Source organism: Protopterus annectens, chromosome 10.part0 (assembly GCF_019279795.1).
Source record: "Protopterus annectens isolate FY-2018-M chromosome 10.part0, PAN1.0, whole genome shotgun sequence".
NCBI lineage: Eukaryota > Metazoa > Chordata > Ceratodontiformes > Protopteridae > Protopterus > Protopterus annectens.
In genome coordinates this window covers 1,009,523,398-1,009,549,016 of record NC_056744.1, presented here as the reverse complement: position 1 = coordinate 1,009,549,016, position 25,619 = coordinate 1,009,523,398, and the positions used below count along the sequence as shown (strand labels likewise).

The window sequence follows — 25,619 nt, the reverse complement described above, 5'->3', positions numbered from 1 at the left end:
GTTTCTTTTAGTCTTTTAAGAGTAGGGGCCATCCATTCCATTTCTTCTGGGATAGACACTATGTTGTTGTTTTTGATTAATATAGTAGCTTCTTCTAAGTCATTAAAGGTTCTCATCTCATTGGCAAAAAGTATTTTTATCTTGGCTGGAAATGCCAGCTGTGCTTTAATGTTGTTTTGTTTCAACAGTTTTATTATTGGCCAGACTTTTTTCCTTTGTTCTAGTATTCTGGAAGAATAATTACTGTCAAACCTTATCAGGCTTTGATTGTATTTTAAGGGTGACTTTCTCCAAGCAGATATTAATATTAGTTCCTTGTCCAGAAATGAAAGAAATTTTATAACTATGGATCTAGGTGGAGTATTTGTTGAGTTAGAAGCAAGTTTCCTCAGTGCTCTATGCGCCCTTTCACTTCCAAATTAAAGTCCCTCTTTCAAGTCTAAAAATTCAGGAATCCAGGTTGTTAAGAATGAAATAATGTCTTCTCCTTCAGTGTTTTCAGGCAGACCAAAGATCCTTATGTTGTTTCTCCTTTCTCTGTTTTCTAAGTCATCTATTTTGTTAAGCAGCCATGCATTCTGTTTAAGCAGAAATTCTTTTTAGAATTCTTCCTCCTTGAGTCTCCCTTCAATGTCATTTAGAGAAGTCTCTATATTTGTTATTTTTGTATGGTGTTGCTGTAATAGTGCCTTAAGAGTATCAGTCTGTTTTTGAGAATTTAATTTGAGGTTTTCTAAGTCATTTTTAAAGCAATCCATCTTCAAAGATAGTTCCTGTTATGTAGATGTCATCAATTGCAGTTTGTTTCTCAAAGCAGCATCTAGATGAGAATTCCTTGAGTTGTTCATATTCAGTGACTCAATATATCTCCAAGTTACTTGACAGGATATTTTTTGTATATCACCACCAAAATTGATATTTATGTAGTTTAGTAGTTTAGCTATAGATTTCTGATGTTTTAAACTTGAAAATAATAACATTTCCTATATTATTATACTAGTTTATGGAGCTCTCAAAAGTCACTGCTCTCAGTTGGCCATCTAGGCTCCACCCCCAAGGTCCATTTAATTTGATGTAAAAACATAGCAGACTGACATTAAATATGCAATTAATTATGGCTAGGAAAAGAATCTGGCTTTAGATTGTTTATGTATATTTCAATATAAACTGATTTTATTTTTCTTTTGAATTTTACATCTTGGGGATGAATTTTAAGCCAAAACATTTATGCTGTCTAGTGCCATAAAACTGTGCAGTTGTAATGATCACCAACCACTACTATGTACTGCTGGTTTATTTTGTTCCAGTGTATAACTATTAATGATTACATTCAACCAAACTGAAACTGCTTTGGCCTACCTTTAACAGAGTTCAGAAAAAATTCTTATACAGAGTTCCTTGATTTCAGAAAGGCTTAACACATTATAGAAGGCTGTACTCAGCAGGTTTTCACAATATATTTCCATAGAGTGATTCAAGGACTGCTGTAATGCTACAGTTAAATTAAAAGAGTAAAAAGGTCACAAGATGTTTAAGGTATCACACAGTGACATCAGCTGGGTATAAAGACCCTGTTTCTAGAGTATAGCCAAACAGTCCACTTATGCTGTTCTCTCTGAGGGTCAAGAAGAAGGGAGACATGCATGTCACAAAGACTTAAAAAAAAAAGTAAAATGTTGTGGACATTCAAAAGCCATGTAGCTGAAACACTTGATGTCCTTAAGGGGTCATTTGCTTATATCCCATGGGCCTCTATTACAAGACGATTAAGGAATCATACAGTGAAATCTCTAGCATGACTAAGTTTTTCTTGCAGTTTTTACTGTAATGCTACACTGGCACACATGCATTGGCTGTAGAAAACCCATATGTAAATACAGCAGTCTGGGGATGTGACTAATGTTAATTACCCACATGCTCCTCCTGGAAATATCCCCAGCTCTGAAATATTGATGTAGAGTGATTCACACTGAATTGTGCTACTTGGGTTGTGCAGAAGAAAAAGTGTACACTGGCTTTTGTTGGCATATTCACTTCAATGGATTGATTGCAGTTTATAGCTCAACTGTGTATATTTATTTATTGTTTATGTGTGTGTGTGTGTGTGTGTGTGTGTGTGTGTGTGTGTGTGTGTGTGTGTGTGTGTGTGTGTGTGTGTGTATATATATATATATATATATATATATATATATATATATATATATATATATAGGTTTACTATTGTAGCTATGAGTACAAGTTAGATGAAAATGGGAACGTCGAGCAACAGTTGGATGATTCCCATTTTGTCTAACCTGCACAAGTACGAGTGTTCAGATTTATGAATTCCACATTGCATTCGCACACCTGTCTTCAGCATTCTTAATACAGATTGCAGAACAGTGGGGGTCAGGAGATTACCCTTTTCCCCACTGTAGTGCTATCTTGAAGACAGAATATATTATTTATGGGGGGCATAGCCCTCACACGGGGGGTGCAGGGGGGTGTAGCCCCCCTGCAAACAGATGGTATTACATTTGTGTGCAGTACTGACTTGCTTAAGAGAATGTCGAAAGTGCGAATTCGACTTTGTTGGTATGTGCACTTCGACATTCTGTCTAATTGATATGCTGAACTTCACACAACTGATTTGATGTGGATGGATTTTGTTGTGTATTTTGACAATTTGATAATAAACCACATACATGTATACATACATACACACACATACACACATAAGTTTGTATCTATAGGGGCAGGAATACAGCTGGCTGGATATGTGTGTGTGTGTGTGTGTGTGTGTGTGTGTGTGTGTGTGTGTGTGTGTGTGTGTGTGTGTGTGTGTGTGTGTGTTATGTGTATGCATATATCTGTGTATATACATGCTTGCACATGTCTATAGGGGCATAAATGCAATCGCCCGGACGTGTAAGTGTGCTTGTGTGTGTGTGTGTGTGTGTGTGTGTGTGTGTGTGTGTGTGTGTGTGCACTCACTTGTGAATGTCTGCATGTGTGTTTGAGTATGAATAGGTGTCTATGTGTGTAAGTGTGTGTATATGTGTGTGTGTGTGTGTGTGTGTGTGTGTGTGTGTGTGTGTGTGTGTGTGTGTGTGTGTGTGTGTGTGTGTGTGTGTGTGTACCTAACCTTTCAACTTTAAGCTAATGGAGAATACTGAGCTCGTCAGCCCTGACTGAAAATGCAGTATCAATATTCAAAAATGAATTAAACGGCAAGTAGTGCTAAAGCCTTTCTGCAAATGTATTTTGGGAATGAATTTGCACCCCCTAACAACTTGCATCCAGGATGGCAGCTCGTTTTTCCCTATCTTAGCTATGTATCTGGCAGTGATAATCTTTTTGAACCAGAGGTGGAGGCTTGCTGAAGCATTAACATTTGTCACATCACTTCTCACTGTGGCAATACAGAGTGCTGACAAGCCTGTTAGGTTCCAGTCTAGATTTATCATGGTCACTCCACCCCCACCACTTACGTGAAAGCCTTTTCCAATGCTGTATTAATGTAGAGACCCATATTCTTGTACAAAATAACACTGTGTTTACAGTACTACAAGAAAATGTCTGCCTTATCTGACAGGTACTTTTAAGACCAGAATACACTGTTCCAGTTGCTCCCATTGTGTGGGTTATATGTATGAATCTGAGCATGTCCTTTGTTTTGTTAAACAGGAAAGCATGCTTTTGTTTGTTTGCTACATAATATCATGCCTTCTGTTGTGGCATACTGTATTCTTTAAATGGACGTCCCACCCATAAGGCATTTGCTATAACAATAATACAACTTCCTTACATTTATACTATAAAGGAATCTCAAAATTATGTTGGACAGACCATATCAACAAAGCCAAATTATTGTTCATGTATATTAGAATCATACGTGAGACAAATATATTTTCAGTGTTAATATCCCACAGTTTTAACTGAATTAAAAATTGACAAATCATACATTTCCTTCTATAGTCTCCAAAGAAAATGGATGAATGTATTTTCTTTAATTTCCTATACTTTCCTTCTATTTAAATGTTATGTCAATGCATAAAACAATAAACAATACACAAGAAAAAATAGAAGTGTTCTAGTGATGACATTTAAATATTACAGGGCATTTAGATATTGCTATAAGAAGACAGATGTTAGGTCTGTGTTACATTATTTTCACTGCATGGTGATGCAGTTTATTTAACAGTATATTGTTTGCCAGTTATCAGCTAATTATTAGGTATCTGATTGTTTTACTGTACTGAACTGTCAGACGCTAGTGGAATAGATTTGAAGATGCTGTGACAAAGTAGGTACTGCCAGCACAGCTGTCTGGAATTTTGTAAATAATTATATGTCATTTGTAAATATCAACATAATTCATATAAGATACTTGTGTTACAAATGTATTAGAACTGTATGTCAGGTGTATATCAAACAGCTGGTACAGATATGTGTACAGAAGAGGTATTTTAGAAAGTGCTGTTTGACATGTATCTACAGTGTACCCTACTAGAACAGAACAATGTATATTAACAGGGGAAACTGGAATACAGAAGGTTAACTTCAGAAAATCAGCTGAAGTTAAATTACTTTATGGCCATCCGATAAAAAGATTTTATCTTTCAGTTTCGGTGCAGCAGGAGACATAATGTCTCTACTAGCTAAGTTTTCTGCATTGTCTTGAAAGTGTTCTGTTGTTTTTTTTGTACCAACAAAAGTAGATCTGAGGAAAAAAGTCATTATTTGTGTATGTATTTTGACAGGGAGATGGTAAATACTGCTTTGATAGACTCAAATGAAAAGAAATGATGTCATTCTGCAGCTATCCCAGCATAGTAGATATTTTTCTTTATTTATTTGGGATTGTCCTGCAATGCTGTTTTAAATATTTCCTGTGATTTTGAACTCTCTGATGTTACTGTAAATATTATATATTAGTATTCTCTGTTTCTTTATTATTATATACTAAATATTGTGAACTTTCATTGTGGCTGATCTGTCCAGAGATGTTTAAATTCTGAGAGTACTTGCATATTTATTTGGTGACACTGTGTATGCCATTCCTAATAGCCTTGCTCTTGGTCAAACTACCATTTGTATTGATAGTAACATTACACTATAAGATTAACACCCTTTGTTAAGGGCCTTAAAGTAGCTGATAAAGGGTTCTGGTGACAGTGCTAACTACCTTAAAGTCTAGGCAGAAGGGGGCATAGTTAGTAAACCTGTGCCAGCCTTTCCCAGGTGTGTGTGTGTGTGTGTGTGTGTGTGTGTGTGTGTGTGTGTGTGTGTGTGTGTGTGTGTGTGTGTGTGTGTGTGTAGAACAAATCTTCAAGAGTGTGTGTGTGTCAGCTACCAGGGTAGGGACACAAAGTACTGGTTGGACATAGAAAGTGTTGGAGGACTTGGCTTGGAACCCTGGCTAAGGACTGAACTCTATTGTTGTGCCAGTGAGGAGTCTTACTGGACATCTGGAGAAAGAGGGAGAAACAGGCCCAGGACTGACTGTGTTCTCTGCGTGCTTTTAAGGGAAATTACACTTAATACAGAGATCTGCATTGGGAAATACTGTGTGTGTACCTGTCATCCTCCCAATGTACGTACCCCACTGGTGCCAGTGGTGAGGACTGAGGCTCCTTGATTACTGGTCCAATAGTAGGGCGTCACAGATGCATAGTTAGGTATATATATCTCAGCAAATCAGAATTTCAGAGAGCTACACTCCTGACTATTTTTATAATAATATACCTTTATCATTTTAATATATATATATATATATATATATATATATATATATATATATATATACATTTACTTGAAGAGTAATTTAATAATGCCTACCTTATAAATCCAAAGGAAATGAATTTATTGATAAACTCCATGGGCACTGTGTTCAGCTTTGAGTCCCATAGTTCATCTGGGACACAAAAGATATGGAGCTCCAACAACTAAAGAGAAGGGAGAGAATAATTAATAGCACCTGTTTTGGATGGTGTAACACTGAGCTCTTACCAGCTTCAACTGCACAGCACTTGCAACATCAAAGCATGAATGATCAATAAAGTATATGCATCATTTAAAAATGTGAATTATCCTAAAGTGGCATTCAGACTTTCCTTTGTGAGTACTAAGGCCTAGTTAGACACTCCAAATGGTACATTTAATTCACATATCCTTGTGAGAACCTCCTTTTTAATACAATTGATTCCACCGATTTTCCCACTGGAAACACTAAATTGCATTATTCATTCATTATCTCAGCCATTTTTTCATTCTGTCAGATTCCATTTATGTTTTCTGTTTTGAAAGTTTAGCCCTTAAATAAGATCGATAAATGCATATTAATACTTATGTATAAATAAATATGACTATATATATATATATATATATATATATATATATATATATATATATATATACACTGATTATTAATCGTGTTCTTTTATTCAGACATATTCATAATCACATCAGTACACTAGCTCCTTGTTTAGTTACCTTTGAGGTGTACCATATTTTAAACAGAAACAAACTGAACTGGTGTTCAGTCCAGCATGAGAATGTAAGGCAGACTTACTATCACAAGCTAATATGCATGACTCCACACATTAGATGTCTTACAAAAGGCTGCTGTCCTGCAAATTGTTAAGTATATGAAAAGTATTTCCTCATTATCCCAAGTATCTCTTTAAAAATGGATGTGACATTTTAACAGCAGTTGCATGCTTCTCATATACAGTTACACCTAGGCTGCATGACAGTCTAGTTTTAAGTACTGTTATGAACATGTCTATCAAACGCCTTTACAAGAAATGTGAGAAGGAAAGCTCATGCTATAGAATGGGGCTGTTCAACCTTTTTGACAAGGGGTCACATAGTAAGTTTGGTGAGGCTTGGGGGCTGTATTAAGATAATCCAAAGTTCATGTTCTTAGAAAGTGGATGTTCATAGATTATACTAGGCTAACTGCCCTTGTGGGCCATTTTAAGCCTAGCTAATTACTCCATGTGAGAATCAAACCCTGTACCTCGTGTCTATAAGGTAAACACCTTAACCATTATGGCAACCTCCCACTGAGTGTTTATCTATCTTCTTTTTTATGCATACCAACATAGTTCAGATTACTCTTCTACATAATAATCAAGGTTCATAGATTCAGAGGTTCATAGGTAGATACTAGGCTATCTGCCCTAGGGCATTTATAAGCCTAGCCAGAGTGTGTTTGGCTTTCACCTACCTTTTAGATTAGTTAACTGTGCCTCTGTATATTAGGTCACAGAAGATAGCCCTTTAAGGTTAGTTTACTGTGCCTCTGTCTAGCAGGGACACAGAAGAGATCCCAGGGGTAAACTTACGATCTCCCATCCACTCGTCAAGATTTCTCTTGAAGAGGGTCAGTGAGGGGCTCTGCCTAACATGAATTGGGATTCTGTTCCAGAGTGAGGGGAGCCTCTGGGATATGAATCTGTCCCTCCAGCATGTCCTATTTATTGCTGTGCTGAGGTTTAAGTCCCTGGAGCGTGTAGCTCTAAGGGATTTGGATTTCCTGAGGTGGAGCATGTCCATTAATTCTGAGTTAGACATGGCTTTGTACATCAGGCATAGATTGCCTCTGAGTAGGCGGTAAGCAACTGAGTAGAGCTGGAGTTCCTTTAGTCAAACTGCATAGGGCATCTGTTTGAGGCCCGTGATCCTCTTGGTGAGGTACCTTTGGGGTCTCTCCAGTTGCTGCAGGTGTCGGGTAAGGTACATCCCAAATGGGGCATTGTATTCAATTATGGGCCTGATGAGTAGAGGGGCACAATGACCTCTCTTGATCTAGATGTGAACCCTTTCATGGTAAGGTGGGCTATATAGAAGGTCTTTCTAACCCCTTTGGCAACATGATTGTCAAAGGAGAGATTATTATCTACTTGGGTCCCCAAATCCCTAATTACTTCTTCCGTACTTAATAGATTAGCACCTATGTGGTAATTTGTGGGTACTATGTTTTTCCCAAAGGTGATGACTATGCACTTTTTGACATTTAGCTTGAGGCCATGGTTCTGGCACCAGGTATCCATCTCTGTGAGACCCTTTTGGAGGATGCTTGTGTCAGCCAGAGAGTCGATTATGGCTCCCAGTTTGCAGTCATCTGCGAACTTGGTCAGCCATAGTCCTCCCATGTTAGCCAGTACCTCAGAGAAGTATATACCGAACAAGAGAGGTCCCAGGACTGAGCCTTGTGGGACGCCACTTGTAACTGGTTTAGAGTCTGACATGGCACCTGCAATTCTGACCATGCGGTTTCTATCCCTGAGCCAGTTTGCAACCCATCTTGTGACATAGGGGCTGATATTTAAGCTGGTAAGCTTATTTATAATGCCTGAGTGGGGGTATTGTGTTGAAGGCTTTTGCGAGGTCCAGGTAGGCTGTGTGGATTACCTTCCCCTCATCTATGGCCTTGGTAACTGTTTCAAAGAAGTCAACTAGGTTTAAGAGGCAAGATCTGCCCTTAACAAGGTGCAAGGAAGAACTGAAATTTGAATCAGTTCTGTGAGACCTGTGCAAGGAGCTACATTAACTAGTTATGCTCAACACTTTAAGTTACAGAATGATTTCAGTGAGAATTCCTTTCTACATGCATTTTTAACATAACTGTTAAAATACAGTTGAAAGTATTTTGCATCTACCATACAACTATTTCACACCTAATTAAAATTTATACAAAGGAGTTTCATTGTGGCGACCCCTAACCGGGAAAAGCCGAAAGACAAACAAACAACAACAAAGGAGTTTCATCAAAGCCAATACTAAGCATACAGAAGGCAGCCTATGAAAATTGGTACCAGGTACTGTCCTAACTACCATTAGATGTTTATTCTAGTACATTTTACTTATTAGCAAGGCTATCAGTCATTGCTTTCATTCTTACATAAATCCTCTGTATCTGTACTAACAGCTGAGGTGGCAATGCAAGGTACTCCTAGAATGTAAGACCTTGAAGGACAAGATTTTGATCTTGTCCCTGAAGATATACTTGACAGTGGTTTGCCTCCAGCTATCAAACAAGACCAAGTCCTAAAAGTGCTATCTTAAGTTAAAAATACTGCATCAATGCATCCTAACAATATTCCTGGATGCATCTTAAAGAGCATGAAACATGATTTAGTCATACTCCTAACAACACTGTTTAATCTCAGCCTCCATACAAGTTTTGTACTAAGCAAATGGAGAACAGCTACAGCCACTCCCGCATAAGGAAGGATCTTCCACAAACCCAGGCAGTTACAGACCCATAAGTCTGATCAGCCTCATATGAAAAGCCATGGAAAGACTTATCATGAAACTAATCAATCAGGACATGGGGAACCTCCAAACACTGGACCCACTTCAGTTTAGATTCATCAAGGACAGGTCATGCTTACTCAGCTTGGTGGATTTTTTTGAAAAGGTTCCCAAAGCAATGGATGACATTGGCTAGGCTTAAAATAGCACACAAAGCTAGCCAACACGGGTCTATATTACGTGGTCGAAGATTTAGTTAGTTGAGTAAGTAAAACTTGATTATTAAATGTCAAAAACGGAAAACCGCGAATGGCAGTTTCCACGCAGGGAAACAATTTGTTTGGCTGTTATGCGGATTTTGCCCTTTCTACAATGTGGAGCGATCTCAGAGTTGGTATATTTAGTTGGGGGGGTGGGGGGCACAGCCTCCCACATCGGGGTGGGGGAGGCAAAGCCCCCCACTTAATTTGTGTTTAATGGTTTTGTTTTTTTTGTTGGGACTACGGCATTGTTTCCCTGCATGGAAACTGCCGTTCACGGTTTTGTGTTTTCGATATTTAGTGATCAAGCTTTAGTTACTCGACTAACTAAATCTTCAATCACGTAATATAGATGTGCCAACCCAATACTTACCTATGAACTTATTTGCATTTCATTTTTCATTCACATGAAAGGCTTCTCACAACAAGCTGTTCTACCAAAGAAGTACTATAATTGTTTTTGCTAATTTTTTTAGTTAATTGTATATTCAGTTGCAAATCTGGAATATACCATGTCTAACATACACAATCAACCTACATCAAAAAATGAAAAGAAAAAAACATGCTCAAATAAGTATTCAAAACATGTTCATATATTACAGCTCAGTTCAGCATTGTCATACCACTGTCTATAACACAATGATTATTCTGATGTCACTGTCTCCTGCCTGTCATCAATCATTTCTTTTTCCAGGCTGCCTATAGCACTGCCTCCATGTGTCCAACAAATTCTTGTTCATTTCTAAAGTTAAGCTATAGCCCTCCTTCTTAAATTCATGTACTACTTCCAATTTTACTCATCTACATACACTTCTGGCCTACATATTTCTTCTCCTTGATATTAATTGTTTCAACCATCTGGCCATAGACATTAGTCCTGTCCAGTCCTCTCAACCATCCATCCCACAAAAGACAACATTCCAGTGTTTTACTTACATTTCTCTTGTAGACTTTCTCCCAATCTGGTATCACTTTACTCCACGGTTTTCTTCTTATCACGCTGTATTTATTCCACACATGCAGTTAATCAGTCTTTTTCTCTCCAAACTCCCAGCATCCACTACTCACCTTTCTCTTGCGTTTAAGTTGTAGTGAAGTAATATACCTCCTATGCAGTGGGTGCGTGTTCTTGTTATAGATTGGCTGGTCAGCCTTTCGACACCTCCAAACAAACCAAGTTTGCTCCTACTTTTAATCCATTTCCATACATCATGACCTCTAATCCATTTGTTTTGCAACTTTTCATAAGATTTCTTTTCACTCCACTCTGTATCCCTATGCACCACTCATACTTTCTCCTTGCTTTTCCATATAAAGAACGATACACTTTTAAGTATTTCTGCCAGATTTGAATATAATTTTTCAGAAAACATAATTGTAAATGATCAGAATATCATATTGTGTGAAAGCTCATTTTTGAGACACTGTTATTTTAAATCTTAAAGCACTCCAGCTACATGGAACTAGGAACACTGCAAGGATCTGTTCCAAATGGGAAACCAAAGGCCTTCAGTTTATTATAACATAGGTTCAAATGTACTTACTAGGCTACCGATTCATGCGGATCTTTAGAAGTCTACTTCTGTATTCCCATGACATTTTTAGCCCTTTTAATTTATGTATGAATAACCGAGACCCAGAAGGAGCATTTGCACACTACCCCTATCTGTAAGGGACAAGGGTGCTAAACCAGGGATGAATTTGTGGTGTCCCATCCATTGTCCATTTTGACTAGAGTTAGGGAAGTACTTCACTTTATGTGGAGAAGAAGACAATCCCAAAGAAGTGGTATTCTCTTTGAATACATATCTATCCCTCCAACATGTTTGATTTATGTTGTAGAAGAGATAAAACTCTCTTGACTGGGTGTTTGTGCCACTGTTGGACTTACATGTGTGCAGTAGAGGATAGGGTCTGTTGAGGCTCTGTATATGGGACAGGGATCTGTTGAGGCTCTGTATACGAGACAGAGATCAGTCCCAGTATTTTGTTTGATAGAGAGGAAAGGACAAGCCTTTTAAGATGGTCAGTGTAGTTTTCATGATTTAGGCCCTTGATTTCTTTGGCGAGAGAGCACTGTGGTCATTCAAGTTTTGTCAAGTGTTTGATCAGTTACATACTAAAGAGGGCATTATACTCAATGATCAGCCTAATAAGTGCCAAATACAGTGGAATGCTCACACCCCTGGGCCTAGACAACATACTTTTGGTTGTGAGCTACTCAATGAAAAGGACTTTCTTACAATAGTTGATATATAGTGACTGAAGGATAGTTTGCTGTCCACCATAGGATCCAGGTCCATAACTACAGGATTGATTTTCACGGTATTATTGACATGATAATTACAGGGGATGTCATGTTTACTGAAGGAGACTAGTACACATTTTTTGGTATTTAGTTTTTAACCATAGTTATGACACCAGTTATTTGTTTGGGAAATGCTCTCTTGGAGGATTTTGGTGTCCTCTAGAGAGTTTATGATGGCAAGAAATTAATAATCATCTGCAAACTCAGTCAACCATAAACCCTTAACATTACCTTTGTCTTCTGAGAAGTAAATGGCAAACAGGAGTGACCCAAGGACTGAACCCTGGAGTACAACACTAGTGTCAGGTCTTTTGGAGAAGGTAAAGCCACCTGCCTTAATTTCCTGGGTTCTACTTCTGAGCAAATTTGCTATCTAATGAGTTACACAGAGATTAACATTGATCTGGAAGAGTTTATCAACAATAGCTAAGCGTGACATAGTGCTGAATGCCTTTGTAAGGCCTAAATATATGGTGCATACCAATTTTCCTCTCAACTACTGCTTCAGTAACCTTTTGGAAGACTTCAGATTTCTCAGTAAGCATCTCTTTCAGAGGTGAGTATTTTGTTTAGTTTTCTGTCTCAGCTTGCCTTATGTAGAGTGCTGAAGTAATGAATATATTTCTTTAAGACTGAATGCTTCCACAAAATGTCCAGCTTTTGATGTATGTAACATTTAATACAGTTTGCTGCGAGCTGATTTTTTTCTAATTTCTTGCAGTTTGGCATTTAAGTCTGATAATTTAGTGTCATGAACAAGAAATACCATGTTATTCAGCTAAAAGTAATCATCTAAGAAGGTGGCATCATTGTTATTCTAGAAAGATTTTACTTCCTTATAGAATAACTTAGATCTAGTTACTGCAGCTGCCCTGCAAAGGCACAGATCATGGCTGAAGTAAATCATATCACCACCCCTACTTCCCTAAGAAAGGTTTTAAAGTTTCTGTGATTCAAACCCCTTGGTTTTATGAAATTGTCTGTTTTAGTGACGTTTTCCAAGACCCCTTTCATTTCAATGGTTTTGGCACATAAGCTGATTTGATGCATTATTGAGGCACTGATATGACCATTAAACTCTCATATCAACTGTTAAGTATCATGGAGAGAGCACCATTAATTATGGTACCACAAATGCATTTTTCTTCAACACCCATGTCAGTTTCTCAAAAGTGTCCTATTTGGTCCTGTTGCCCTTTATTTCATTAATACACAGCTGTTCATCCAGTACAAGGAAAGGTCTATAAAGTCAACCATAAATTGCCATGTGTGTAGCATTGTGAACACCAGTGCCTTCATTGAGTGCCAAGCTGAAAAACTGGTGGGATTCATGACTTTTGCACAGATTATCTTTGACACTTGTTCATACCTCTCAATGTCTAAGGACAAGGAAGCTGGACAAAGGCCCAAAATAGGGACAGATTTTAAATATTGCTCTTATAAACATAGAAAAGTGCTAGAATAATAGGGTTTGTGCTCCTATGCATTTTCTGAAGGATATGAAGTCTGAAATTCAAAGGTCTTTTATTTTTTAGGGACTTCAGTCCTCAATGATGTGCCAGAGAACCATACATATGTGGAAGAGAAGAAAACTATGAGGCAAAAATCTGGACATTCTGCAAAAATCTGGACAGTTGAGAGGTATGCATTTGTTTTGTAGTGATCTGATTTGAGAGGCTTGGTTTTCAATCAATGTATTTTCCACCTGACAGCTCAGATCAACACATCTATAAATATTCAAAACAAGTGCCTTCATTCTCTCAGTTATGACTTCCATTGTCAAACAGCTAAGTCTGGTTGTTATTTCAGAACTTTATTTTTAAAAGATTGCTGGCTGTTAGTACTCTGTTTCTGCACTTTCATGCTGTCAACCCACAGCTGTCCTATGAGACTATCAAATTTAGCTGCAAGAGTTCTGTTCCGTGCAAAAAAAATGCAGTACTGTTCTTTTTGGGAAGTAAGAACACCACTGTACCAACTTCATAAATTATGCCACCCTCATTATAGATTCTGTCATAAGAGATCTGGGTACATCCCTGGGCAACAAACTCTCTTGACCACCACTTTCATTAAGAATTCCTTCTACCTAGTGCAATTACTAACTAAAGACATGTCCTCCAGGTCCAAGGAAGTTATTAGCCCTTTCTGTCCCTTCCTTATCATAACCATAATAGAGTATAATGCCCCATTTGGCATGTATCTATTCGCGAGTATTGCCTAACTACAAAGGCCATAATGCTTCCTCACCAAGAAAATCTCTGGTATGAGCTCCCTAATCAACATAGAAAGTTTTACCTCTCTGTCTGTTACAGACATCTGTGAGTTTGACCTGTGTTTACCTTAGTAGACTGCAAAAGATCATGCACTGCCTGACTTTTTACTTGTCTCTGAAACAGGTAATACCACCAATACCTGTTGTAAAGATCATAGTCTATATTGTAACAGATCCTGTTGGTGAGATAAATACCTTGTCCCTTTTGAAGAGAAACTAACTAGGCTTAAAATAGCCCACAAAGGCTGCTAGCCCAGTACTTGACCTATGAACCTATGGCCCTTATGGAAAGAGGAGTTTGGTAGTGTGAATTGCAATGGACATTATTATAATGGTCTACTTGACTTACAGTTTAGTATACACCAATAAACCTATGAACTTATGTTTTGATGTCATGGTGGTTTATGTGGTACTCTTTATGCATTGCTATAGTTTCTTGACAGAGTAAACAGAAAATAGCACCCATATTCAGTGCTGAAATATTCAACAGACTACAAACGTTTCAAAACTAAGCTTTCTGCATTAATCTTTACTTTCTTACATTTACGGTCTGCACTGTGATAAGAATTTGTGGACACACTACCAAGAACAGACATGTAAAATAATGAACTCACTAACATTTCTGTGAGCTACTGAAACACACCAACAGTGCTATAGGCTACACATCAAATGACACTTTAGATATGAAGTATAAGCCCAATAAAAGCACAGTACATTTGGATTTAGCATTTTAACATAGACATTAAATATAATATACGGTAAGGTGGTCTGGTGAAAAAGCCCTGGTATGACCACTCCTTCGTTCAGTCCTAAACTCTAAATCAGTAAACTTATATGTGAAAGATACCAGTAGTTGTACAAGTGTGATGTTCTCAGTGTAGTTTGGTAGTTCCCAAAGTAAATCATCCACCTCACAGCTGCAGAGTTCATTCATAGGTTCATAGGTAGGTACTAGGCTATCGGCCCTGGGGCCTATATAAGCCTAGCCGAAAAGGTTCCCTGGCTTTCGCCACCCAAGAAAATTATTTTCCTGTGCCCCTGTCAAGCAGTGCCACAGAAGTGATCCCCGGGTTGAATTTTCTATTTCCCATCCAGTCTTCAAGATTTTTCTTAGAGGGCCAATGAGGAGCTTTGCTTGACATGAATGGGTAATTTGTTCCAGAGTATGGGAAGTCTCTGTGACAGGAATCTATCCCTCCAGCATGTTCTGTTTATTGTGGTGACATGGTTTAGGTCCCTGGAGCGTGTGGTTTGGAAAGATTGGAATCTCTTTAAGGGTAGCATGTCCAACAGTTCTGGGTTTGACATAGCTTTGTATGTTAGGCAGAGATCGCCTCTGAGTAGGCGATATGCGACAGAGTAGAGCTGGAGTTTTTTGAGATGGTCTGTGTATCCTGAAGTCCAACTCGACTCTGCTATTAATAGTAAAAAAACAGAAGCAAAGACTTACTTTGTCCAAATGATTAGTTAGTCCAGTAGACAGTTTTCACCTCACAGCCTCAAGGTTCAATTTTGAACTTCAGGTAACCATCTGATGTTGGTGGAATGACTTTACTTTCAAAAATATTCTGCATATGGTGCAATGCTCAGTAGACAGGATTCTACGTCTTAGTTCTAGGTTTCACTACAGGACTCCGTCACTGACTGTATAGCAGCACAATTTGAGATGGAGTGTCCTTATCTTATACAGCTAAACAGATGCATAACCCCCTTCATATTTCCATGGTTCAAATGCACATTAATTAGCCTCCTCAAGACAAACCCACACTCACCAGGACATAAAGGGAAAGTGACTGAAGAACTCAGAGTTCTAAGTATTATAGCAGCAGGCATTGCTCATCAAACTGTTTGTAATGCTCATGTGTCTAAAAAAAATGTGTTGTGCATGGTCCACTGAATAATAATTTAAAGCATCATTTATGTACAGAAGGCAGCAATAATCACAGACACTTTAGAAATGGGCTAAAACTAGTCTTTTTTCCACAGACTGGGTGGAGGGATGGATGGAATGGATCTGGGAACAGGACTGTAGCCCTGGAGCCATGCATCGGACAAGCTTGTTATAGAACTAATGATCACTTTTCCCCAAAATCAGGGCATTTATAGGGTATGGGTTTCTTCTGCCCATAAGTATTTACAGTGGCATTAGGAGTATAGATTCACATCTGATTTATATGACAGTCAGCTGGCCAAAAATGTTCTATTCATGTATTAAATGTCCAAACTCACAAGTCCAGAACAAACATAAAATAAACTAAATAAACCAATCTAGCACACATGTCTCTACTACATAATCTCCCTATAAGGGCGCATTAACAACGTTGCAGGTGACATACTACTGCTGACAATATTGATTGTATAATGATGTCCATCCCACTGAAATGAGCACACTTAAATGCAAGCCATTCTCCAAGATTAGTGAGAATGTGAATTTTAGTTGTATGTTAATTGATTGTGATTGTTTTAAATGCTAATGTAATAAATTCTAACAGTCTAATTAAGTTTTTTTGGAGAAACAAGCTTACTGTGTTATTATAATGCATTTTTTTCACTGGCATTTTCCAGTTGCGAGTTTGCTCTTTTTTATATGTTAGTGCTTCCTTAAATGGCAGAGCAGGCAGAGGGAGACCTTTATTGTGATATTTTATTTTATATTCAGCAAGTAAACGGAATTAGAGAGAAACACTAGCTAGAAGCCCTGAAGAACAGCAAGAGAATAACCTGAACAGCTAACAGAATTAACCTAACAGCATGTGCCAGCATCTTCGTCTAAAATGCCAGCCATTATAGTTTAAATTAGGGACAGTTTGATTGATTGCAAGCTTTGCAAAAAAGTAACTGAACTATTCTGTGAAAAACAGACTGCAGCAAATCCATTGATTTATTCTTTATTGTGGCAATCTTTCTGAATTTTGCATTATTTTTAATATATTTCACTGTCTTAGTTTCCAAAGAAAAATATTTTAGTAGTATTAAAGGTGTGTTCCTGCCTTTCCTTCTGACTAAGATGCAAATTTGCAAAAGTGTTGATGTATTCTGGTGGTTATTGCACTATATTCATCTTTTTTTAACAAAGAATTGCTTCAAGCCAAACTAACAAACCACGTAAACCCAGGAACCAGCTCCAAATCTGGAAAAAACACCACCAGCAATGGCACAAACAGCAGTTTTCTCCAATTTTATTCCACAAAGTTACACAATTTAGCGCTTTCATACTAAGCATCTTAACTCTGTTTTCAACTGAATTTATACTAAGCATGTTACAAGCATAGAACATAATTTCCTACTTTTAAAAATTACATAATTTCCTACTTTTACAAAAAAATAATCTTGTTAAAATTGATACAAACTTCTCAGCAAGGTAATGTAAATGAAAGCACATATTCAAAATGTATATTATGTAAAAGACATATAAACACACTTTGTACTTGTTCATAAAATCATTGTAAGACAACATTTGTTTATACACATTTTCATTATAATTTATCAGCCTTCATTTTTAATACAGGACCTAGTGAGAGCTGTCCATTAAGCCCTGGGGGTGTTCCTGCATTTAATCGCAGTTGCCCTAACAATTCACAGTACTCCAGTAAGATTCCCCATTGTCCAGCCCTTGGGCCTAGTTCAACCTTTGTCTTCTTTTCTTTTTCTTTCGGCGGTTCCCATTAGGGGTTGCCACAGCGGATCGTCTGGTTCCATTTCTTCCTGTCCTCTGCATCTTGCTCTGTCACACCAACCACCTGAATGTCCTCTCTCACCACATCCATAAACCTTATCTTAAGCCTTCCTCTTTTCCTCTTACCTGGCAGTTCACAAAAGTGAATGTACTTTCTGCAACAGCTGAGGAAGTTCAACCTCCCACAGGAACTGTTGATTCAGTTCTATACATCAGTCATTGAGTCTGTTCTCAGCTCATCCATAACAGTGTGGTTTAGATCTCTATCATTTCAAAATTAGGTTACATCGAATAGTCAGGTCTGCCAAAAATATCATTGGTGCTAGTTTGCCCTCCTTACAGGACCTGCACTATTCCAGATTCATGAAAAGGGCAGGGGAAAATCATCACTGACCCTTCATATCCAGGCCACCATCTTTTAGAAGTATTACCATCAGCCAGCTGTTATAGATTAATACACACCAAAATAAGCAGATATAAGAACATTTTTTCCCACAGGCGATCAAGTTCATAAACGGTTAACTCAGCTTATTAGGTTGGGGTTATACTTTTTCCCAAGCCTTCGAGGATTCCGCAGTATTGTTTACATATTGTTAATACTTGTTTCTTTCAGGGTTTATTTCAGTATTTCTTGCACTGAGGTGCACTTTGCACCTTGCAGGTATATGTATATTTACTTTTTTGTCTTGTTCTTAATAGTTGCATGTATGTAATTTCTGTAATTCATACTTGGAGAGTCACTGAAACTGGAGTCAAATTCCTTGTAAGAGTACATACTTGGCCAATAAATGTGATTCTGACTGTTTGCTAGAATTGATATCCAAGATTTGTTTTCAGCAATTCCTCATTCAACTGGTTTAGAATGGGTGTTTGAAGTCATTATTAGAAACAAATATTTATCTAACACAGAGCTGTGGCTAGTTACGGAAATGTTAGAACTAGTGTTAGACAATAACTTTGTTTTCTATGTAGGCGAGTACTATAAACAGATCTGTGGCATCACCATGAGGGTGGCATGTGCTCCCTTGTTTGCAAACTTGTTTTTATTGAATTGGGAGCAGAATTACATTTTCAGTTCAACATATTGTTCTAAAATGTTAGTGTACTTATGCTTTTTGGATGACATTTTTATTCTCTGTAGAGGTACAATGAATTGACTGGATCATTTTATTACCTATTTAAACCAAACCACCTTTGCCCCCCCCAAACAAACAAATCTCCATTTACTTAAACACTAGAAGAATATTAAACAAGGTTAGAGAACTTCATGCTTGGATCTTAAGCCACGCTCCTGATGTCATCACTCTAACAGAAATTTGGCTAAAATCCCAACACCATGACAAACACTTTCGCCCTCCTGGCTATAGTACACTGCGCCTTGACCGCCAAAAGAAAAAGGGTGGTGGAGTTGCCATTGTTTACTGTAACCACTTTACTCTGACAACTCCTAATAAAACTATCCTGTCCTTTTCCTCTACTGAAATACTGACAGCCAACCTTGTACTTAACATCCATATCACCATCACAATAGTAGCAATCTACATTTCCCCAGGGGATAACTTATTCCTGCTGGAAAACATTCTCTCATACTTCTCTCAACAAATTCCTAACGAAATCATTATTCTTGGTGATTTCAATATTAATTGGTTAACTCTCTGTACCCCAAATTCTTCCTTACACATCAACTTGTATGGCTTTACTCAACTTATCACTGATGCCACCCATACCAACAACTCTCATACACACAGCACCCTTATCAACTGGATTCTAGTCTCTCATCCCTCTAAATATCACAATCCTGAAACCCTTCCCAACACACTAAGTGATCACTCCCCAATAAAAGTACTTAGATATATCCCTCACTTTACTAAACAGCATAGATTTATCACATGCCACAAGCTTACTAACATCCACCCTGACACCTTTAAATCTTTTCTCTCTAAAGTTAACTGGAATTTACTTACCCAACTCCCCCTTGATGATGCTGTCCTGTCTTTCAACTCCATCTTTCCCAGTATTCTTGACTCACTTGCCCAACTTCGCACAGTCCGTATTAAATCTATCTCCATGGTTATCAAATTCCACCTGCATCCTAATGAAAAATAAAGGCAGAGCATGGAAAACATGGACCCAAACAAACCTCCCTGCAGACTTGCTAAAATACAAAGAACTTAGAAATCAGACCAAAAAGCGTTTTAATAAAGATAAAAGAGACTTCTACTATAATCCACCCTCAGCCTTGAAATCTAACCCAAAACATTTTTGGAACTCCTTAAACCACATACTACATCCTGGTCATCCCTGCTCCCCCAATCCTTATCCTGATAACACTCCCAAAGATACTGCCTCCACCTTCAACACATATTTCATTGACTCTATATCCAGACTATTTAACCCTAGTGCCAATTCATCTACCTTTAATAATACTTCTAACCACTCTCTACTAGCTACATTAAATCCCCACTTTCTAAACTCAAACCTTGCTCAGCTTCTACCAGCAACATTCCTTCCCTTTTCCTTTAGTTAGCTGCTGACTCTCTTGCTCTCCCTCTGTCTATCTTAATCAACCGCTCCATTTCAGAGTCCAAAGTCCCTTCCATATGGAAGCAATTCTTCACTCTACCAATACACAAAGGAGGTAACTCCTCAGACATCACTAATTTTAGACCAGTTGCCATCCTCTTTCCTCTCTCTAAAGTTCTAGAAAAATGCATACATAAACAAGTTATGCACTAACTACTCTCTGAAAATCTGCTTACACCTACTCAACATAGCTTTAGTCCAAGGCAAAGTACTACTACTGTCCTACTACCATTCCTTAATACTATATCCCTTGCCAGAGATAACAAAAACTTGTCTCCTGCCTATTCTTAGATCTCTCTAAAGCTTTTGACAACATCTCTCACCCTCTACACAAACTAACCAACCTTAACTTCTCCCCTGCTACTGTTACATGGTTTTCCAGCTACCTCACTGACTTCCCTCCTCTCCCAGTTAAAATGGGTATCCCTCAGGGTTCCATCATTGGTCCACTACTTTTCAATATCTTCACTAATCTTCTTTATTCTTCTTGTCCTCAGTCATCACTGGTCCAATACGCTGATAACTCTGCTGTCATCACTATTGCTGACTCTCCCTCCTAACTCATGTCTACAACACAGACTTCCTTTAACTCAGTAGAAAAATGGCAAATGGCTCTCTGATAACCATTTTATCCTTAACCCCCAAAAAACTAAGCTACTGCTTTTTCTTCCTAAAAACTACAACCACATTAAATCCACTTTCACAATCCTGTCCCTCAATAACACACACATCGAGGTGGAAACTAGCACTAAACTCCTTGGTGTCATCATTGATGACCAACTTAAATTTGATCTACACATTAACAACTGTATCAAGAAAACTTATCAGAAACTAGGGCTCCTCTACCGTAACAAAAAGTTTCTCAGCAGTGAAGCTAAAGTAACTCTCATTTATGCCTACCTCGTACCCAGTCTATTTTATGTCTCTCAAATTTTTACTTCCCTCAGTTCCACACTCCTTGCCAAACTTGAATCTACCTACAACAAGATAGCCAAATTTGCAGCACGTCAAACTTACAAGTCACATCACTGTCTCTCACTCAAACACCTTAACTGGCTTGAACTACCTCACCAGCTTCTTCTCCCTCAACTCCAAATCATCCAGTCCATCCTTTATCAGCCTTCTTACTGTCCTACCCTATCATCTGTCATCTCCCACTATTTACCTGCTAGATCCTTTCGGAGCTCTAACCTAGATCTGCTACAAATCCACAAACCTAAAACTAAGAAAGGATCTATTCTCTATAGCTATAATCCTTACAAGGCATGGAACAAACTCCCACTAGAGATCAGGTCACTCAAGCAACCTAGTCATTTCAAACTAACCACTAAAGAATACCTGTTAAGCCAATGGACTTGCCTCTGTACCCACCCCCTTAAACAGTTCATCAACCCTAACTTCACACCTCTATCTGCCCCCAACCTGTGTAACTTACTCTAACTCTCTAGACCTTCTCTCACATTAACTTCTCTATCTTAAGCACATTACGTAATTCTTATCTACATAATGTAAGATTTTATGTCTGGTGACAAAACTATTGTTAGTCCTACTGAATGACGTAGGATTCTAAAGCTGACATATATAATGATTAGTTTATTGTAGTAAATCAATGTTTTTTGTGTATATATTGCTTTGAATATTTTCTGTAAACCAGTTGTTGTTTGTTTACTTATTTTTGTAAATTATAATCTGTAGAACATGTGGAGTTTTCTCCCCAGGCATCTGCTGAAAAAGGGCTACTTAGCTCAGTCGGACAAACCTGGTCAACAAATGTAAAATAAAATAAATAAATAAATAAAGTTTAAGATTTACTTACAATGTTAGGACAGAGGAAATAAAATTATTGGCTCTGAAATTAATGAAAGATTTGGTTAACCACAAATTTAAATCCAAGATTTATAGGAAGAGTAAATTTACTAATTTGTATCTACACTATACAAGTAACCACACCTTCCATCAGAAGAGAAGTATAATTAAAGGACAGATGTCAGGTATTGCCCATATGGCATCTAATGTAGATGACTTAGAGCAGGAACTTAGTATTATGGCCTAGATGTTCATTGAGTGAGGCTATCCAGAACCTATGGCTTATAATGTGAAAGAGAAAACTGAAATGGGTTGGGGTATCAAATATATCCCATTGCTTCATTCCTCCAATTTAGTTGATAGGCCTAATACAGAGGGCCACAACAGCAGCTCCACTATGCAGGACCTGCAGCCACCAGATGGTAGAGGTACCATCCCAAGTGGACCTTAATCCTTAAGTATGGTTCTGATAACAAGGGAATTTAAAAAATTATACAGAAATACTGGCATACTTTTTCAACAATGCCCAACAGACTTGATGTTTTTTTCCAGGACCCTACTTTCTGGCTATAAAGGAGTGCCCAATATCAAAAATTTACTTAAAAGGACATCTAAGAAGCAGAATGGCAGGCACCCACCTAGGAAAGTGGGGACCTACAAGCGTGGGATGTGCAATCAATGAAAATACATGACCCACAGACAAGAAATCCAACTAAGTGCAATGCAGACCCCTTTAATAGGAACTATTATAATTGTACATCTAAAGGGGTGGTCTACTTAGTGTTCTGTCACGTGTGTTCAGCCTACTATGTGGGGAAAATGGAGAGACTTCTAAAAACTAGGGTCTATGAACACCACTATGAAATTTCCCACTGCATGGAAACCAATGTACTTTACAAGCTTTTGAAAGATTTCCCCAGTAGAAGATTTTTATTTTGGGTGTTAGAACAGGTTGAACCAGGCCCGAGGAGTAGACAATGGGAAACCTTATTGGAGTACCGTGAATTGTTATGCTAACTGCAGTTAAATGCAGGGACCACCCCCACCCCCCACTCCTCTGGGCTTAATGGGCAGCTTTCACTAGGTCCTGTATTAAAATGAGGGCTGCTAAATTATGATGAAAATGTGTAATAAACAAATGTTTTAAAATGATTTTATGACCAAGTACAGTGTGTTTATAGGTCTTTTACATAATATACATTTTAAATATGTGCTTTCATTTACATTACCTTGCTGGGAAGTCTGTATCAATTTTAACAAAATTATTTTTTGGATACGCAGGAACTTATGTTCTATGCTTGTACCACGTTAAGTATAAATTCAGTGGAAAACAGAGTGACTTTATTCTGATGAAGTCTTCCAGTAAGACATAAGTGTTAAATCTTGTAACTTTGTGGAATATAACTGAAGAAAAACTGCTGTTTGCGCAATTGCTAGGGGTGCTTTTTCCATATTTGGAGCTGGTTCCTGAGTTTACCTAATTTTATCTATCCTGGGATTTGATTCTACATGTCAGCTCAAGCTAAGCTACCTTTTTTCTGTCTGTGCAGGATTTTAGAACTAAATACTTCCCGGAATTCATCACCCTAGAGACAGTTAGTTAAATCTCCAAATCTTTTGTTAGAATTTTAAACCAAAGTAGTAGTGACAGTGTAATTTACTTTGAACTCCTAATAGTGCTGAGTGGTGTTGTGTCAGATAGGTCAGCTTATATATGTAAAATGTGTGTTCAACTACTTCTTTCACCAGGACTTACAGCTGACTGGAGGTTAGATGACAGAGACCTGAGGAAACTGTCTAAAACTGAGCTTTGCAGAGTCTAGGAGTTTAGACTCTGTACTGTAGATCAAAGTAGACTGGCAGACATTTGGGAGTGAATCAGGCAAAGAACAGTTCAGGCCAAGAGTCATTGCAAAGTATATTCATTGTGGAGCTTTGTGTGTATAGGGAGTAGCAATGATTTATCTGCTGTCTTGTATATTCCTTCCCTTGGTTTATTTATGTAGTATAGTGATAATGGTGGTGACACCTATGGAATCAATAAGGGTGCACTTTGGTTGCAAGCTCCCAAGTTCCTAATCTAGTTATCAACACAATGATGGCATTTCAATATTCTGCAGCAAAAAAAAATAAAAAATACTCCGTAGGTAGCTAGGTCACACACAAGCATAGTGAGCTGTTCAGAGTATGAAAAGATATCTTCCTGCACAGCTAACAGAAGAATGCAAGTGAAGAATACTACTACATGCTGAGCTGAAGGAGGAAAATCTGGTCGTAGCCTTGTAGAACTGGGAAACAGAATTTCAAAGTCAAGATGGCAGCCAGGCAACCATGGAAGTGTCATATTAGGACCAAAGTGTCGAACACTGGGCCTAGTTGTTTAAAATCAGACTTATAACTGAATAAATAGACTAGAAAATGAGGTGGGATGACCGGAGATGGAGTGACAGAGGAAGCAGAGACAGAATGACATCACTGAATGTGAAAAGGAGAACTAGCATGCCCTGACTGAGATGAAGGAATAGCACTGAAATTGTTAGCCAGTAAAATAAATACTCACCCTTTGCCAGGGGAATATGCCTATTATAAATGTAAGCCATAGCTAGGATGCCAACATCTGTCCTAAATTATTTTGTCATTATAAAGATTGAGATGATTTTGATAGTTTTACTAGCACATTTGAAACCATGTATGCTCTGCATTATGTAGACCATGAACAGGGGGTTAAGTTTTAACTTGTACAACTGGCTCCAAGAAGCAGAGGGATAAGGTTCTGTCTGTAGCCTAGATGACCCTGGCTCAAGAACCGACCTGAAATTGCTGTCTGCTGTCCCACAGTTTGCAGAACATCTCTTGAATTTGTCTTATATTTTTTCCCTTTCCCTCATACATTTTTGTGGTAAATCACAGAAGATTACAGTCCCTCAGTAATACCAGACATTAGAGTATCATAATTCTTATTTTCAGAAAATGCATGTTGACACAGAAAATGTTGTATTAACTGTACGAGTGAGTGAGACTAAAATATAAAAATTGTCCCTGATATAATGCCTTTGCCTCTCATTACTTTTGGATTTGTCCTGGATTCTTCAGTAAAGATGTTGAGAGCTATGCACCCTGGGCACTGAAGGAACAGGTCAGCAGTGATCGGTGTAACTGACTGTTGATATCTTACCCAACTTAAATAAGCTCCACCACAGGATCACCAACTAAAACTAAGGCCCTTGACGTACACTCCATATGCACAGAGACTGAGAAGCATGAGCCACATCGATGCATGCTCGCACCACAGACTGAGAAGCATGAGCCACATCGATGCATGCTCGCACCACAGACTGAGAAGCATGAGCCACATCGATGCATGCTCGCACCACAGACTGAGAAGCATGAGCCACATCGATGCATGCTCACACCACAGACTGAGAAGCATGAGCACATCGATGCATGCTCGCACCACAGACTGAGAAGTGT

The 25,619-nt window shown here is 38.1% G+C and overlaps 1 protein-coding gene across 1 annotated transcript in view; it reads right to left on the bottom strand.

Annotated features, from left to right (window-relative positions):
* The window catches only part of SPATA1 (spermatogenesis associated 1), a 671,358-nt gene extending 651,530 nt beyond the window's left edge, over positions 1-19,828 (bottom strand). Inside the window, exons 1-2 of the mRNA XM_044086829.1 lie at positions 19,724-19,828; positions 5,821-5,927 (exon numbers count right to left, since the gene is read on the bottom strand). Of these exons, the coding sequence (XP_043942764.1) occupies positions 5,821-5,927; positions 19,724-19,828 (212 nt within the window). The remainder of the gene's footprint in view (positions 1-5,820; positions 5,928-19,723) is intronic.
* Between the last annotated feature and the right edge of the window lie 5,791 nt (positions 19,829-25,619).